Genomic DNA, 16170 nt, shown 5'->3' with positions numbered 1-16170 from the left:
CCCGCTCACGGTGCACATCGTGAGCGGGTCGTGCCCCCCCGCGTCATCGTGAGCGGGTCGGACGAGACACTGACACTGTGCATCGTGAGCGGGTCGTCCTGGTGTGTACCCCGCATTACTTAAGATGCCGATGCGGAAGATGATGTATGTGTTTCATTTCACATTGTTAGGAATATCTTCATTCATCCTTATATACCGCCTTTATAGTTAAGGTAATGCTTAGTCCATTTGCTAATTTGGCCCAAAAAAATAATGGAAATTCATGGAAAGTGATTGCAATTGTCATAACCTCAAAAAATTAAGGGGTAATAAATTAGGATATTAATACTTATATAATTTTTATACACATTTTTGATAACAGGTTTTATGCAAAATATATATATATATATATATATATATATATATATATATATATATATATATATATATATATATATATATATAAAAAGATAAGACAGGATAAAAATGTAATTAAGAAATATAACAAAGAAAAAATCCTATTTGTATTTATATCAGCTCCCCTTTTTGGGGGGTTAATTTTACATAGGATCAATAGCATAAATAACATTAAAAACTAGATGGCATGTTAAAAAGTCTTTAATGATATATTTTTTGCCATTGATAGTAATTTCTGTTGCTTTCATTCCAAAATTGTTAGGGATGGCATTTGCATCCTACACATGACCCACATCTATAAAAGCCAATAGATTTTACAGTTGACTTTTTTGGTGAGGTAGGGCATAAACGCTTAAACTGTTTATTTTTTAGATTGGGTCTGGAGACGCACCCTGGATTTTTCTGAATTTCTGCATCTATTATGGGGTCCTTTTTTAATAGTCCCCAATGTTTCTTTCAAATATTACGACCCTCTTGATGTGATGAAAAAATTGTTATAAACGACCATTTGAAGTGATCTCCTTTTTCTTAATTTTATTTTCTATTCAGACTTTTTGCTTTTGCTATTGGAGTTATCTATTGTACATCCTTCATATCCGCTTGTTAGAAACCATTTTTTCATATCCTTAGCCTGACTACAATAAATATCCTTCTCTGTGCACTTCCTGCGTAAACGTCTAAACTGTCCCATTGGTAAAGATTCCAACCATCTGTTCTGGTGACAGCTATTAGGGCAAAATGTATCTAAGGTTTCCTTATCTCCACTCCAAATGAAAAAAAAATAGATAGATACACTTTGCACTTATCTTAATACCAACAATAGAGGTATTGTTTTAACTCTTGACATTAGTAAATCGAATGTCAATTTCCTAGATCTGGTAATCTATATAGAAGATAATACAATTAAAACCCCCAAATTACGTAAAAACCAACGATTCACAAACACATACTGTATCAGTAGAAATAGCGGTCACCAGAACAGATGGTAGGAATCTATACCAATGGGACAGTTTAGACCAGGCATGTCCAACATTGGCCCTCCAGATGTTGTGAAACTACACATCCCAGCATGCTTTGCAATAGTTTTAGCATTCTGTAATAGCAAAACTGTGGCAAAGCATGCTGGGATGTGCAGTTTCACAACATCTGGAGGGCCAACGTTGGACATGCCTGGTTTAGACGTTTACGCAGGAACTGCACAGAGGAGGATATTTTTTTGTAATCAGGCTAAGGATATGAAAAAAGGTTTCCAACAAGCGGATATGAATAAAGTACAATAGATAACTCAATAGCAAAAAGTCTGAATAAAAAAGACCTTATGTTACCAAAAAAATAAAAATAAAAGGGAGATCACTTCAAATGGTTGTTTTATAACAAATGTTTCATCACAACATCAAGAGGATTGTAATATTTTAAAGAAACATTGGGGACTAATTAAAAAAAAAAAGGACCCCATAATAGGAGCAGAAATCCCCCCCCCCCCCCCCAAAAAAAAACAACAAACACGGTGCATCTTAAGATGGTAAAAATCTATTGGCTTTTATAGATGTCAGTCATGTGTAGGATGCAAATGCATCCCTAATAATTTTGGAATGAAAGCAACAGAAAATACTACCAATGGCAAAAAATATATCATTAAAGACTTTTTTAACATGCCATAGTATTAATGTTATTTATGCTACTGAGTGTAATTGTCATTTATTTTATATTGGAAGAACCAGTAGACACTTTAAAGAGTAAGTGAACAAATCCGTAATATACGGAAAGCATGAGAAACGCATGCTCTTTCCACGCACTTCATAAAAAACTCATCCGTGCAATGCAGGCCACATAAAAAAGGTTTTATATCCTACGGAAAATTAACCCCCAAAAAAGGTGAGGTGATATAAATACAGTTTTAGCAAAATGTGAACGGACTACTATATTTAATTACCTTAAGGGCTCAACAAAGATTTTGAACTAGAGTGGTTTCTGGAAGGATTTTTTTTATTACATTTTTATACCGTCTAATCTTTTTTTAAATATTTTGTATAAAACCTGTTAGCAAAAACTTGTATAAATATAAAATAATTTTTATTACCCTCTTTATTTTTTGAGGTTATGAACAATGCAGTCACCTTCTATGAAATTACATTCTTCTTATTTGGCCAAATTGGCAAATGGACTAAGCATCACCTTAACTATAAAGGCGGTATATTTATTTATTTATTAACAGCTTCTTATACAGCGCACACATATACCGCAGCGCTTTACAGAGAATAGTTGAACATTCACATCAGTCCCTGCCCCAGTGGAGCTTACAATGTATATTCCCTACCACATGTACACGCACACACAGACATTCTAGGGTTAATTTTGTTGGAAGCAAATTAACCTACCTGTATATTTTTGGATTGCGGGAGGAAACCGGAGTACCCGGAAGTAAACCCATGCAAACACGGGGAGAATATACAAACTCCGCACAGTTAGAGCCATGGTGGGAATCGAACCCATGACCTCAGCGCTGTGAGGCAGTAATGCTAACCATTACACCATCCGTGTCGCCCCATATATAAGGATGAATAAAGATATTCCTAACAATGTGATGTGGAACGCATACATCATCTTCCGCATCGACATCTTAAGTAAGGAAGTGTGAACGAGCGCTGGAACGCATTAATGTTACTCCAATTGGTACACATAATGTCACTTTCGCCTCCATAAGGCGGAAGTATCAGTACTGTGGGAGCCGGAGCAGTTGCCATAACAACTTTGGAATGCAGAGACATCCCGGAAGCTGAAACGAGAAACGTCACTTCCACTTCCGGCAGGTCCAGATAAGCGGAAGTATCTATGCAGCATGAATCGTACCATTTGGATTACGAAGAAGTTTAGAAAAAGCGGATATTGGACTCTGCATTCAGCTAATGAGGCTCTATAGGATTAGCGGGTGAGGTATTATCCATGTCTGGAATTAGGTTTTGTTTGAAGTTTAGACCTGGAGGTATATACACAGATCTCCAACAGTCTCTCTCTAACACCTTGACAAAGATACTACAGGTATCGAAACGCGTTGGTAGTCCGGAGAGTGCCGTCAAAGCGGCTTCTTCTAGAATGGTGGGTATATGTTTTGCGCAATTAATTCTGGATAAATGCAGCCCACAGTGCAGTAGGAGTACACCAACTCCTTAAATCAATAGAAAAAGCAGTTTGTGCACATGTTCTGGCGCAATCACCATAAAAAGCTGCTTCTTCACTAGGTGGAGTTTCCGGGGACGGCTGTGGTCATATACATCTTGCTTGTTTAGTCTGCAATTCTTTGTAAGTCAGCCTTGGCTACACTGTTTTATTTGTTTTTATTGTGTCTATTAAAGTATGTATCACACCATATTAGCCAATTTCTCTATTTTTATGAGCCTTGGATGTCCTGAAACGAAGGATATTTCGAGCCATATGGTGAAGTAACCATTCCTATTCACACTGTCTACTTGTATAGGAGACAAAATTTAACGGTACAGGTCTTGGTATCATTCATATATTCATCTGTGTCATGTCTAAAAGCTAAACGGTATTACACCATTGTGGTATTTCTGTCTTTTTGGAGTAATTTATGATGAGGAAGAATAATTTGGGGTTAACACGGTGACCTGACCACTCCATCATATACGTTTAGTCTACTTAGAAAGTAGACATATCTCAACAGTACGGGACCATCAGAACTCATCAAATTTAATTATTTAATTATATTGTTAAACAATATCACACTATTGTATTTTTTTATCTTTTTCGTTTTGGAAATCTCTTAAGAGAAAATGAAATCTTATCAGCGCCGGAGACCATATTGGTGTTTTCATGTACGTATTGTATTTATTTGTGTGTTTTGGTGATACACGTCACTTAAAGTGGTCCCTTAGGGCAGCTATTGTTTTCACACCCTATTTTCCCATTGTTTCCAGCACACATTGCAATAATATGCTGACATCATTTTGTACAACAATCAGGATGATAGGGTTATCCAAAGCACGGATATGAAAAGACGATAGTTTAGAATGGAGTAAAACATCGGGTTTAATAACGGAGGACTTGTAAGTACCACACTTTCTGCGATTCTCTTTTTCTTTTCTAAACACATTGTAATTGCAGTGGCTCCAACAATTGTGATGCACTTGGAAACAGAATGAATACATTTGCAACCTCTGTATTTATTGCAGAGACAATAGAGGCCAATTAAAGCTGTTAGCACAATACAAAGACACGCGGTACAGAAAGAAGATCAGACCAGTAATTGCTGTACACTAGATCTTATACATGCATCCAGAAGACCCACAGATAACCACGTTACATTACCTCCTTGGCGTGACGTAGTCCTCTCTCCCAAGCACTCTCTACAGGAGGGTCTGGAACCGGGGGAGGAAGCAGCTCCTCGGTGACTGGAGCACCCTAAAAAAAGACGAAAATCATTTGTGCAAAAGGCTTGATCCAGGAACAAAATACTGCAACAAAGCCCAGACTCCAGGAGCTCCGCTGACGGGAGAAATGTGATAGGTTAGGAGGAAATGCACCAAACCCAGGAGACAGGAGGACCCGTAGTCATTACACTTTATGATCATCTCATGATTAGGAAGTCAGCATCTCCCGCCCGCCCTCCAACACCCAGTCAGGTACACCTACAATGTATGTATAGTTTTACAACTTACCCAAGAGTTCTGAGGCAGCTGGGTTCCACCAGTAGAAGTGCCGCTGGGTGTAAATGGGTCCGGTTTGGTAATAAGTGAGTAATTCCCTTTATCATTCATACCGGGATGTATAAACCGGCAGCTCATACCCCAAGTGCAGTTACCTAAAGAATAATAAGTGATGTGTAAAATAAAATAGATGGTCACTGATATACTGCAGCTTAAATGCTTTTAGGACATGGACCTCAAAGCTTGACATAAGATACCAATGTTTTTAAAGGTGCGATGATCGCACCTGTTATGGGCTGGATGGCATCTCAACACATGCGTATTGCATGCGATCCGCGGGCAGTACAAAAAGTATGTGCAGCACATACTTTTTGTACTGTGTGATGCGATGCCCGCGGGAGCGTGCATCGCACCATGTGTGGGCACCTTTAGCTGGCTCCTGAACAAGAGAGAGCTGGCCACACAAGGGACTTCCTGGATACTTGGCCATGGGTCGTATAATAGTATCATTATGCAATATGGCTGCACACGTAGGTGGCCAGACTGTGGGGCGGGTCAATGGGTGGCCCAAACTATGGTCAACACGCATTGGGTAAACAGGCCCTAGGCCGACACATGAAGAAAGGTCGACATGGCTAAAGGTCATTAGGGTCAAAAGGTGAACACAAGCATTCGGTCAACATTGGGAAGGTCGACCATCAAAAAGGCCAACATGGGCAACGGAAGAGTGCACCGCTACGCTCGCCATGCTTTGGGCTCCGTGCCACGCTACTCTCTGCACACTATTATATTCTGCCTCCAAACCCTAGTGCAGGGATGGGGAACCTTCGGCCATCCAGTTGTTGAACTACACATCCAGCATGCTTTGCAACAGTTTTAGCATGACCAAATAGAAAAACTGGAGCAGGGCATGCTGTGATGTGTAGTTCAACAACATCTGGCGGGCCAAAGGTTCCCCATCCCTGCCCTACTGGACGGTAGGGCATGAAATACAGCCTGCCTGCACAGGTCTGCTAAAAAAAAAAAAAAAAAAAACACATGAATAACCCATGTTGACCTTTTGACTGTCGACCTTCCCAATGTCAACCTAATGCTTGTGTCAACCTTTTGACCCGGTTGACCTTTTTCATGTGTCGGCTTTCAGTGGTCGACCTTAATATGGAAGAGCATTTTTACTTAAGCTGCATTTCATGAACGCACAAGAATGATCCCACCAATTTTATATGTACGGACATTCCAGATTCACAATACAGACGTTGCTGGGGAAACCGCAACCTGTGCAGGCCCCACCCACTAAATCATGAGGCCACACCTTCCAAATTGTAAAACCGTGTTCCATTACAGCTTGGAAAATAGTCAGCCGGGCACCACCCACATTTTGAGGACACAAATGCTACAATAGTGTTGAGTGAATTCGCTTCAGAGTTGCAGCAGCAGCAGTGGCAGCAGCAGCATACACAGACCACTAATAATTATTACCATACTAATACAAGAAGGTGAACTAGACCTCTCTCTAGCAGCAGTGGATCAAAGGTTTATCCTTACGGGCAGCACAATGCAAACTAACAGTGGGCCTAATTCAGACCCGATTGCTGTGCGATTCTCTAGCCGCTGCCAAGCCAGAGTGAAATTCCGCTCATGCAGACGACTGCAAATAGCATAGCAGCCGTGCGAATTCGCGCAAATCCATTCACATCACATTCAACATCGACCTATGCAGCCAATGCATGTAAATAATTGCTGTTTACACACACTTATTCTCAGCTCTTTATAAAGATATTCAAATTGTACCGTGCATATTATCCTATTGTTGTCTGCTGGCCAAAAAAAGGACAGATACCAGGACTCCTCTGCGCAAGTAACGGTTTATTTTGCTTATGTGACCAAAGGCAGCATTATTGACCCTACCTGGCTGCATTTCAGAAGATATAGATAAGGTGCAGGAGAAAGAGAACAGGAATGTACTCAGTATTGGCTGCAGATGAAAAGTCACATGATAGTGGAAAAACCCTTAAGTTTAGTTAAAGAGAACCGAGGACATATTGGCTTTTGTGCTTAACCCTTTGAGTGCCAATGTTGCTGCATGAGATCCTCAAAATATCCGCTAAAAATACGAGCGCCGCCCACAGCAGCTGTTCTTTTAGTATAACTACAAAACACGGCCAAGTCAATTCTTTGAAATGTAATTAAATATTACACCACAAGAAATAAAATCAGTCGCTGTGAGCATTTTTAGGGGATATTTTTGAGGATTCCACAACAACGTTGACACTCGAAGGGTTAATATGTTGGCCAGGTGCACAGGACCATTATTCACCGTAGCCACACAATTCACTGCATGCACCAGAACACACAATATGACTATGTTGCTCCTCTTTTGCAATTAAGCATTCTTCTTAACCAGACTAGACCCATTTACATTATATACAGGTGGTTGTACTGCAGAGCATCATATCAGACATGGTAACGTTCGCCACCTAGTGTACACAGCAGGTATTAAAAGCAACCCATTACATCAGCTGAACTTAGTGTGTTTCACATCACACTGCATGTAGAGACACAATGTGGAAATGATTGGTCTTAGAAATAACCCAAAAACAAAAACCAGATGTGGCGGTGACGTGGAATATTTAATACTTGCTATATATTCAATCTGCGGCTCCTGATATTAAGCAGTGATTTATCATATGAATAGCAGCCTAACACTGACAGCAGTGAATTGAAGTTGCAATGTAGGATTTACAAAAGGTGACTTTAATAATATATAGATACCATGGTGTAAATTTACTAAGGCCAGTATTCAATGCCTCTGATTGGCCATATTTTCTGGGGAATCAGGCAATTCGCCGGGTTTACAGGGAATTCTCTCACAGAAAAAACATTTCGCCCTATTCAATGGACACAATTCTCTACAAATGAATGTCTGGCGATTCTCTGTTTGTGATTCTCCGCGATTCCCCATTGGTTTTCAATGGGGGCTTTTAGTGGAATTCGCCGAGAGTGTATTCAATGCTGAAGTGGAGAACTGCTTTCTCCAGTGATTTTCCCCCAGATTCTCCATTTTACATTCGTCATCTTTTTCTGGAGAACTGGAATGTGATTTTTGAAAATAAAGCGTTTTTTATTTTGGTGTCAAAAAAATCTGTTTTTTTTTTCTTCTGTGAGGGGGCATGCTATTTTTATTTATGTCCTTGCAGCACATGAATATATATATATATTTTTTTTTTAACAATATTTTTTTTTTTTACACATTCAGCAGCAGGGGGCCGAGCCGGGAGCCGCTCATTAATATTCATATATTCACTGCACACTGATCCCGATCATTACATATGCACGATCGGGACCAGTGTGTAGCGGCTCCCTAACACAGCCCCCTGCCAGCTCTGGGGGACTCTCCCTGTGTCCCCGACAGCCCTCCTTCACCTCCACAGTGTCCGGCGCAGGCAGGGAGGCTTCTATCTCCCTGCCTGCAGCCGTCCTCCGGCTCCCTGCGGCATTCGCCGGGGGGGTTAAAATTCGCCGCCAGGGGCAGCAAGCCCCTGAGGCGTTGAATAGGGGGTGAGGGAGGGCTGGCAGCAAATGCTGCAGCCCTCCGGAACCCGGCGATTGTGCAGCGAATCCAAAACAGGATTTGCTGCACAAGGAGAATTAGTGTATTGAATACCTAAGAGGAGAGTTGCCCTTAGCAACTAGATTCTACTTCTTATCAATTTGGCACCTTCTAGAACAGGGGTCTTCAACCCATGGCCCGCGGGCCACGAGTGGCCCACGGAGCTGATCTCAGTGGCCCTCTGCCCACCGGCCAGCCATGCACAGGGTTTTTTTTTTTTTAAAGTAAAAGAAAACGCTGCCGAGGGAGGCAGGGTAATGGGAGTCCCCCCGGGTGCCGCCTACCCGATTTTTCATTGGCTGCAGGCAGGGCAGAGGAGTGGATCCAGCGCGGCTGGGGGAGGAGGAGGCACGTCTGGTGGGAGCTGGGGAGTTGGGATCCGGCGAAGTGCGGGAGGAGGCGACGCAGCTGGCGGGAGCAGGGGACCTGGCGCAGGAACTGCAGGAGGAGGAGGCACAGCTGGCGGAGGGGACCCGGCGAAACTGCAGGAGGAGGCATGGATAGTGACCCGGCAAAGCTGCAGGATGAGGAGGTACAGCTGGCTGGAGCAGGGGACCTGGCAAAGCTGCAGGCATTACTGGGGGCATTGTGTGTGGGGCATTACTGGGGGCATTGTGTGTGAGGGGCACTGCTGGGGCATTGTGTGTGAGGGGCACTGCTGGGGCATTGTGTGTGAGGGGCACTGTTGGGGCATTGTGTGTGAGGGGCACTGCTGGGGCATTGTGTGAGGGGCACTGCTGGGGCATTGGGTGAGGGGCACTGCTGGGGCATTGGGTGAGGGGCACTGCTGGGGCATCATATGTAAAAGCAGGAGTACTGCTGGCATTATGGCCTGTGGCATAATGGGCATCAGTGTGGGGCATAATGTGTAAAGGGCATTACGGTGTATGACATAATGTACAACAGGTATTACGGTGTGTGGCATAATGTCTAATGGACACTATGGTGTGATGCACAATGTGTAACAGTTTATATTGATTTAAGTAGCCTTTCATTGTTTGGGCTTGATCTGTGAGGCATACTAGTTCACTGTGTTGGGCATTCATGCTTATATGTCACTGTGCAGCCTTCAGTCAACTTAAGCGTGTGAGGACAAAGACCATTCCTGCGGTAACCAATGTCTGGTCTTGCAGGTTTGCAAAAGAGGTGTCAGGTAATTGTTTTCCTGCTAGTTCACACTTTATTGCAATTTATTCAATATCAAATTATATATGGGGGGCCACATATTTCACTGTTTGCACTGGATCCCAAATTGGCTGCTGATGACTATTGGGGTGTGTGTGTGTGTGTGGGGGGGGGTTGTGCTGAGTATGGGCGGCTGTGCCAACTATCTATGAAGGACTGTGCTGATGTTATAGGGGAGCTGTGATTCTATGGGGCTGTCCGAAATACCGCAGTAGAGTTTAGTGCCCTCGGGCTTCACTGGATTTTTTTTAGGTGGCCCACGTTGTCTTAAAGGTTGAAGACCCCTGTTCTAGAAGATACTACGCGATTTTTCCATAGAGAATAATGTTAAATTAGAAAATTGCGTTGATCGGGTCCATCGCGGCCCATTATAATGGGCCGTGACGCGACCGACGCGATCAACCCGATTTTCCCATAGAGAATAATGTTAAATTATTTTTTAAAGTTAAAATCGGGTTGATCAACCCGATTTTACATAGGGAACAATGGGAAATGGGCCAATATGGCCAATTTCTCATTGTATCGGGTTAGAAAGTATGGTTAATGTCCCCCCATTGTTAACGCCACCCCACTATTGACGCCAACTGGAAGCATGGCGAGCGGCGGCGGTACGCGTCCTCCGAACTTTTCATACCCCCACTATCCACGCCTGCGTGGAGTTGATTTTATATAGTGTGGCGAGCGCAGCGAGCCTGAAGCGTGGCGAGCGCAGCGAGCCCCGCAAGGGGACACGTAATACCTGTGAAGTTATGCACGTCCCCTCGCTACGCTCGCCACACTATATAAAATCAACTCCATGCAGACGTGGATAGTGGGGGTATGAAAAGGTCGGAGGACGAGTGCCGCCGCCGCTCGCCACGCTTCGGGTTGGCGTCAATAGTGGGGTGGCGTTAACAATGGGGGGCCATTTCAACCATCAGGGGGGGGGGGTTGCTATTAAAATGAGGGGTTTTGGAGCTTTTTACATTGAAATCAATGTAAAATCGGGTCTCAGGGACCATTTTACATTGATTCCAATGTAAAAATCGGGTCGATCGCGTCGCATGCGATTTGGTTGGCATGCGATGGACGCGATTTTTCCGACCTGATCAATACAATCAAAATCGGTGGCACCGTGCTAGGAAACAAGTACCAAAAGCGTAAATATACGTAATTTTTCTGAAAAGTACGTCTGAATTATATAGGTTCCCTTATGGCTGAAATTGCCTCTGAACCTCGGATCCTGGCTGAGAGAAAGATGTTATATTTACACATACAGTTAATTTTCGTGCTTCAGATAGCATACACATGATATAGGTATATCAATTTCTCACAGCAGAAAGAATCAGTCAGACAGGTTTAAATTCTTTACAAGTCACACTGCGGATTAGTCAGTTCTGTACTATTCAACAAACTTTCCCGTTCGCTACCAGTCAAGGCTATTCAGGATATTTTTTATATTGTAGCCTTATGCATTAATATTTTTTTTAAACAGTCATATGATTGATAGTGAGAAATATAAAAAGAAAGAGAAAAGGAAAAAGCACTCTTCTGCTGTCCCTGTTAGGGCGGTTATGAGCTCTGTTATCCTAGGGCAACGGTTCTCAAACTGTGGGTCCTGACCCCAAAGTGGGTCCCGAGCGTCTCAGCATGGGGTCGCGACTCCATGTTGCTGACCATCAGGCTGATGACCTTTCTAATCTCAGTCAGTGATTCCAGGAGTCTGAAAAATCTGTTGAATTTTCTGTTATTTTAGACTCCTCATATACTTCTGTGCCTTCACAATGCTGCCATGCATGTGCTGTCTGCTTACTACACATGTGACCTGATGACCTTCTGTTGTAACTTGCTGGGGTCCTGCAATTTTTTTTATTGTCTGATGGGGACCCAGAGCGAAATAGTTTGAGGACCCCTGTCCTAGGGCATTGCAATAGAGCATCCCACAATTCAAGGATGATAGAGTGCTAAAGTAAGGTGCTACAGTAGGATAATGAGAGAGAGAGAGAGAGAGAGAGAGAGAGAGAGAGAGAGAGAGAGAGAGAGAGAGAGAGAGAGAGAGAGAGAGAGAGAGAGAGAGAGAGAGAGAGAGAGAGAGAGAGAGAGCGCAACTTGCTTAAATAGCACTCAAATTGCTCAATTAAAGTAATTGGTAAGTTATTGAAAACGGGTTTTTGAACGGTTAAGAGCCCTGAAGTCCCTTTCCCACTGCAGATTTTAAACGGTAAATTTACAGTTTAAAAGCCGTTTTTGTCACATTCACACTTCCGTTTAAAAACCCGTTTAACCCATAGTAAAGATGGGGGGGGGGGTTAAAACCAGCCCCAGGCTCCAGTACTGGTTCCCAAAATACGGGGGACAAAATGACTAGGGGTCCCCCGTATTTTAAGAGCCAGCCCCAGGCCCAACCAGCCAGCAGGGTAATGCCACAGCCGGGGGGAGACTTTTTTCATACAAGTCCCCCTGGCCAAAGCATTCAGCCCTGTGAGCCTGGCCAGGGGTCCTGGGGACCCCCCAATAAAGGGGTCCCCCCCCCCCTCCTGGGCTCAAGATAGGTAAGTATCAGTATGTGTGGGCTTTGGATGCATTAAAGTTTTATTTTTAATAGGTGTCAGTGTGTTTATTTAACTATTTATTTTACTGTGAAACTACAAGTGCCAGCAGGCCCTTCAATGCCCCGCATGCTGGGACTTGTGGTTCTCCAAGTCCCAGCATGCGGGAGAGGCTTGCTGGAACTCATAGTTCCACAGTATAATACAATAGCTTCTATGTTTTACCACTGCTCCAGGGTCACCACCAGGCTTCAGCCTGGCCAGGTAAGTCCTGGAGGGGGGGACCCCACACTCCCCCAGGACAGGCTGACCGGTCACAGGGCTGAATGCTTTGGCCGGGGGATGGGGGGCGACTTGTATAAAAAGTCTCCCTCCGGCTGTGGCATTACCCTGCTGGCTGGTGACCAAGGTAGTAACTTGATGTTAAGACTGTGGGAATAATGTTATGGGTTAGGAGTGCTCTTGGACACGGTTGTACTTTAGTTCCTGTTTTTGAGTACATTTTATTACATTTGATCCTTTTTGGTGATTTTTTTCCTTTTTGATATTTTTTATATTAAAGATGCCTCACATTATTATTATCTCACAGGAATGCTCCATAGTTTATGCATTCGTTCATGCCACTCGGACTCAAGGTGTTCAGGGTGAAGGTCCAGTAGCTTGCACGTTGTAGGAGTATCTTGGTTACATTGCCTCCTCTGAAAAGTAAGAAACTATTTTTCCAGAGGACACGGACCGACTGGCCGGACACTGCACACACGGCTATCAGCACAGCCACCGCTCAGTCATCCTGCAGTACTGCACGAACACAGCGCGCTGTGCAACACCAGGTAGCAAAGGCTCTCACCCTGCAAACCATATGCATTTTGATATAATTTGGACAATAATACCATTTAAATCTGGGATTTGTGACTAGCTGTTTTCCTTAGAAATCCCAAATACAGGGATATATTGTGACATCATTAGGTGAGAAAGTAAACTCAGAAGCCATTAACCTTACTGCACCACTCCATGCATGTAATGGAGATACCTCCACAGTCACATTTGATTTGAGAAAAACTGTGTAAAATGAAGGAGACCAATTAACCTACTGTTACCCCAAACGAGTGGTCACTATCTAGTGAGTGACTGGAGGTAACCCTTCAATTATAATTGCCAATTGCTTTAATTGATAAAAAAAAAAAAAAAAAGGTTACAGAGCTCAAGAGTTACAGCATTGGGGTTTTTTTTTTTCACAGCACCCCTAGGCCAAAAGATTCTTCTAGAGAAACACGTGGCAACCCTGCAAGCACCTCGTGGTTCCCCAACTAAATTCCTAACATATGCAGCGCTGTCACAACCAGTGCTTTCTCTATGCAGTGTAACATGTACCGGTCATGGTCACCCATGCTCATTCAGGATGACAGAACTTGGCACCTGGGAAATGTTGGACAACCTCCAAGAGGTAGATGCAATCAATTTGCCGCAGTCAATTTTGCATCACGTGGAAGATTTACAGGACAAAAAAAAAAAACCCCACAAACAGAGTTTGGGATTACTTTAAGAAAGAATGTAAATATCATTTCAGGTTCTATCAATTGTGCAACACTGGTGTTAAAAATTCCACCCACTTACAGCGGATCACAAGATCAACAAAGGTATGTATACAATGGATATTACACATACATGCAAAAAAAAAAAAAGAGGCTGGAGAAAGGGGAAAACCAGAGTAAGGCAATTAAAGCAGCACGCCCAGTGAGCCCAGTGATGAGCTGTGTACAAACTCAAGAAGGAGGGTGGAAAAATACAGAAAGTGACAGGTAATCACCATGGACAGCGCAGCACATCCAACTATTCAGCTGGATAATTCCTGATCACATGACCGTAATCCCAATAGGACTTGTTTAACTCTTACAGAGCAAGAGAAGAGAAAGCATAAGTAGGAGGAGTGAACAGAGGGTCGAGGCTGCACTAAATGTAACGCAACTCAGTGATTGTGATACTAGCGCTTGCAGGAAATCTTCCATAGATCTCACCGCAACTCCGAGGATGAGGCTACCATGAGTTCTAAACCTCTCCCGTATAGCTCCCCGCAACTCCTTGGCTAAGGCTACCATGAGCACTAACTCTCGCATATAGCTCTCCCATATAGCTCCCCGCAACTCCAAGGATGAGGCTACCATGAGCTCTAATGGTGCCCATACACGCTACGCTTTTTTGGTCCTATTTGATTTGATTTGATTTTGACTATACAAGTTTTTTCTTGCAGTATGCAATCCTTTCCAATTGGATTGGATGCAATTTGTACTTTGATGCGTCCAATGAGATCATATGCGATTTGATTTGATCAGATTTTAACCTATTTTTTTATTGCAAGTTCATGAACTTTATTTCTGCTAATGTCCACATATTTTAATGTGAGGGGGGGGGGGGGGGGCGGACGGACATATTGTAGGCAGGATGAGCAGCCGCTGCGGCCATGCGACTCCCTTCCCCTCTCACCCCTATTACCAGCCCGCCTCATGTTACTGCGGGAGAGCTGTGTGATTATGTACGGGGCGGCGTGCTTTCCTACCCGGGGGCCTCTCCCAGTGCTGCGGCTCACCTTACTGCCGGAAGTGCTGGGAGCTCCTTCTCCTCCGCGTGACAGCCTGGCGCGGAAGAGAAGAGGTGACTGACAGCAGGTGGGGGCGTGCCAATAATCGTATAGCTTCGCATCGCACTATACTACAAAAGTGCATGCGATTCTATACGATACAGTACAAAAGGATGTGCCTGCACATCCTTTTTGTACTTAACTATATCGGGCTCCCGGGGACGCGCATCGCGTCGGATCTGAACGCGGCAGACACTTAACACGCCGCGATTATCGTATATGCGATGCGTTTTGTACTTAAAAAGTACAAAACGCATACGATAATCGTAGCGTGTATGGGCACCATAACTCTCCAATATAGCTAACGACAATTTAGGCTACTGTGTAACTCTCCCATATATATCTCACCGCAACTCCATGGCTGAGGCTACTGTGTGCACTAACTCTCCCATATATTTCACTGCAACTCTGAGGCTGATGACGTGTGCTGTATATTCTCAATAATTTTATTTTAGGCAAGAAATAGCAGCACCCATAGGTACTTGAAGAAAGGATGGGGCAAGATGGGCCGTATTCAATGAGCCTAATTCACCATGTTTTCTGGCGAATCTGTGCTTTTTTCGTGTGTGTAGGCGATTTTTGGAGGTCCAAAAGCGATTCACCCTATTCAATGAGCAATATTCGCCAATGGCGACCTGCGAATGACGGACAATTCGCCATCTGTTATTTGCAGCAAATCGCCGGGCTTTGTCAATAGGATTTTTCATTGAGAATCGCCGGGATTCGCCATGAATCGCCATTAGTGTATTCAATGAGAAGATGGCAAATCGTTTTCTTGGTTTTTATCGCCGTTCTTCACCGGGTTTCCCTCGTCATCTTTTTATGGAGAACTTTTATCTGAACTTCGGAAATAATTGGTTTTAAGTGTTTAATTTAACTCTGCAAGTGTAATCTAATATTATTTGCTGCCCCTGTGTGATCTTATGGTTGTAGAAGTGCCATATAAATATATATTAAATTTTTTCTGGTATTTTTTTTTCTCCCACAATGCATTGTTATTACCCATGATTCACCTCAATTACCCATGAATCTCCTCCCCACCTCACTCCTTCGTTTGGACTTTGAGGAGATAACACAGCTTTTGCAGTCTGCTGTTTTGGAATCGTTTTTTCAGGGTAATTTGCGTTTCTTAAACACTGACTACAGTAATGG

The 16170-nt window shown here is 43.4% G+C and overlaps 1 protein-coding gene across 2 annotated transcripts in view; it reads right to left on the bottom strand.

Moving 5' to 3' along the window:
* The window catches only part of ZC3H18 (zinc finger CCCH-type containing 18), an 87378-nt gene that overhangs the window by 46427 nt on the left and 24781 nt on the right, over nt 1-16170 (bottom strand). For both annotated transcript variants that reach the window (XM_083164671.1, XM_083164672.1), the window contains exons 4-5: nt 5073-5215; nt 4723-4815 (exon numbers count right to left, since the gene is read on the bottom strand). In XM_083164671.1, coding sequence (XP_083020797.1) covers nt 4723-4815; nt 5073-5215 — 236 coding nt within the window. The remainder of the gene's footprint in view (nt 1-4722; nt 4816-5072; nt 5216-16170) is intronic.

The sequence above is a fragment of the Crinia signifera genome, chromosome 11 (genome assembly GCF_055691185.1).
Source record: "Crinia signifera chromosome 11, ASM5569118v1, whole genome shotgun sequence".
NCBI lineage: Eukaryota > Metazoa > Chordata > Amphibia > Anura > Myobatrachidae > Crinia > Crinia signifera.
This window is presented reverse-complemented; position numbering and strand designations above follow the sequence as displayed.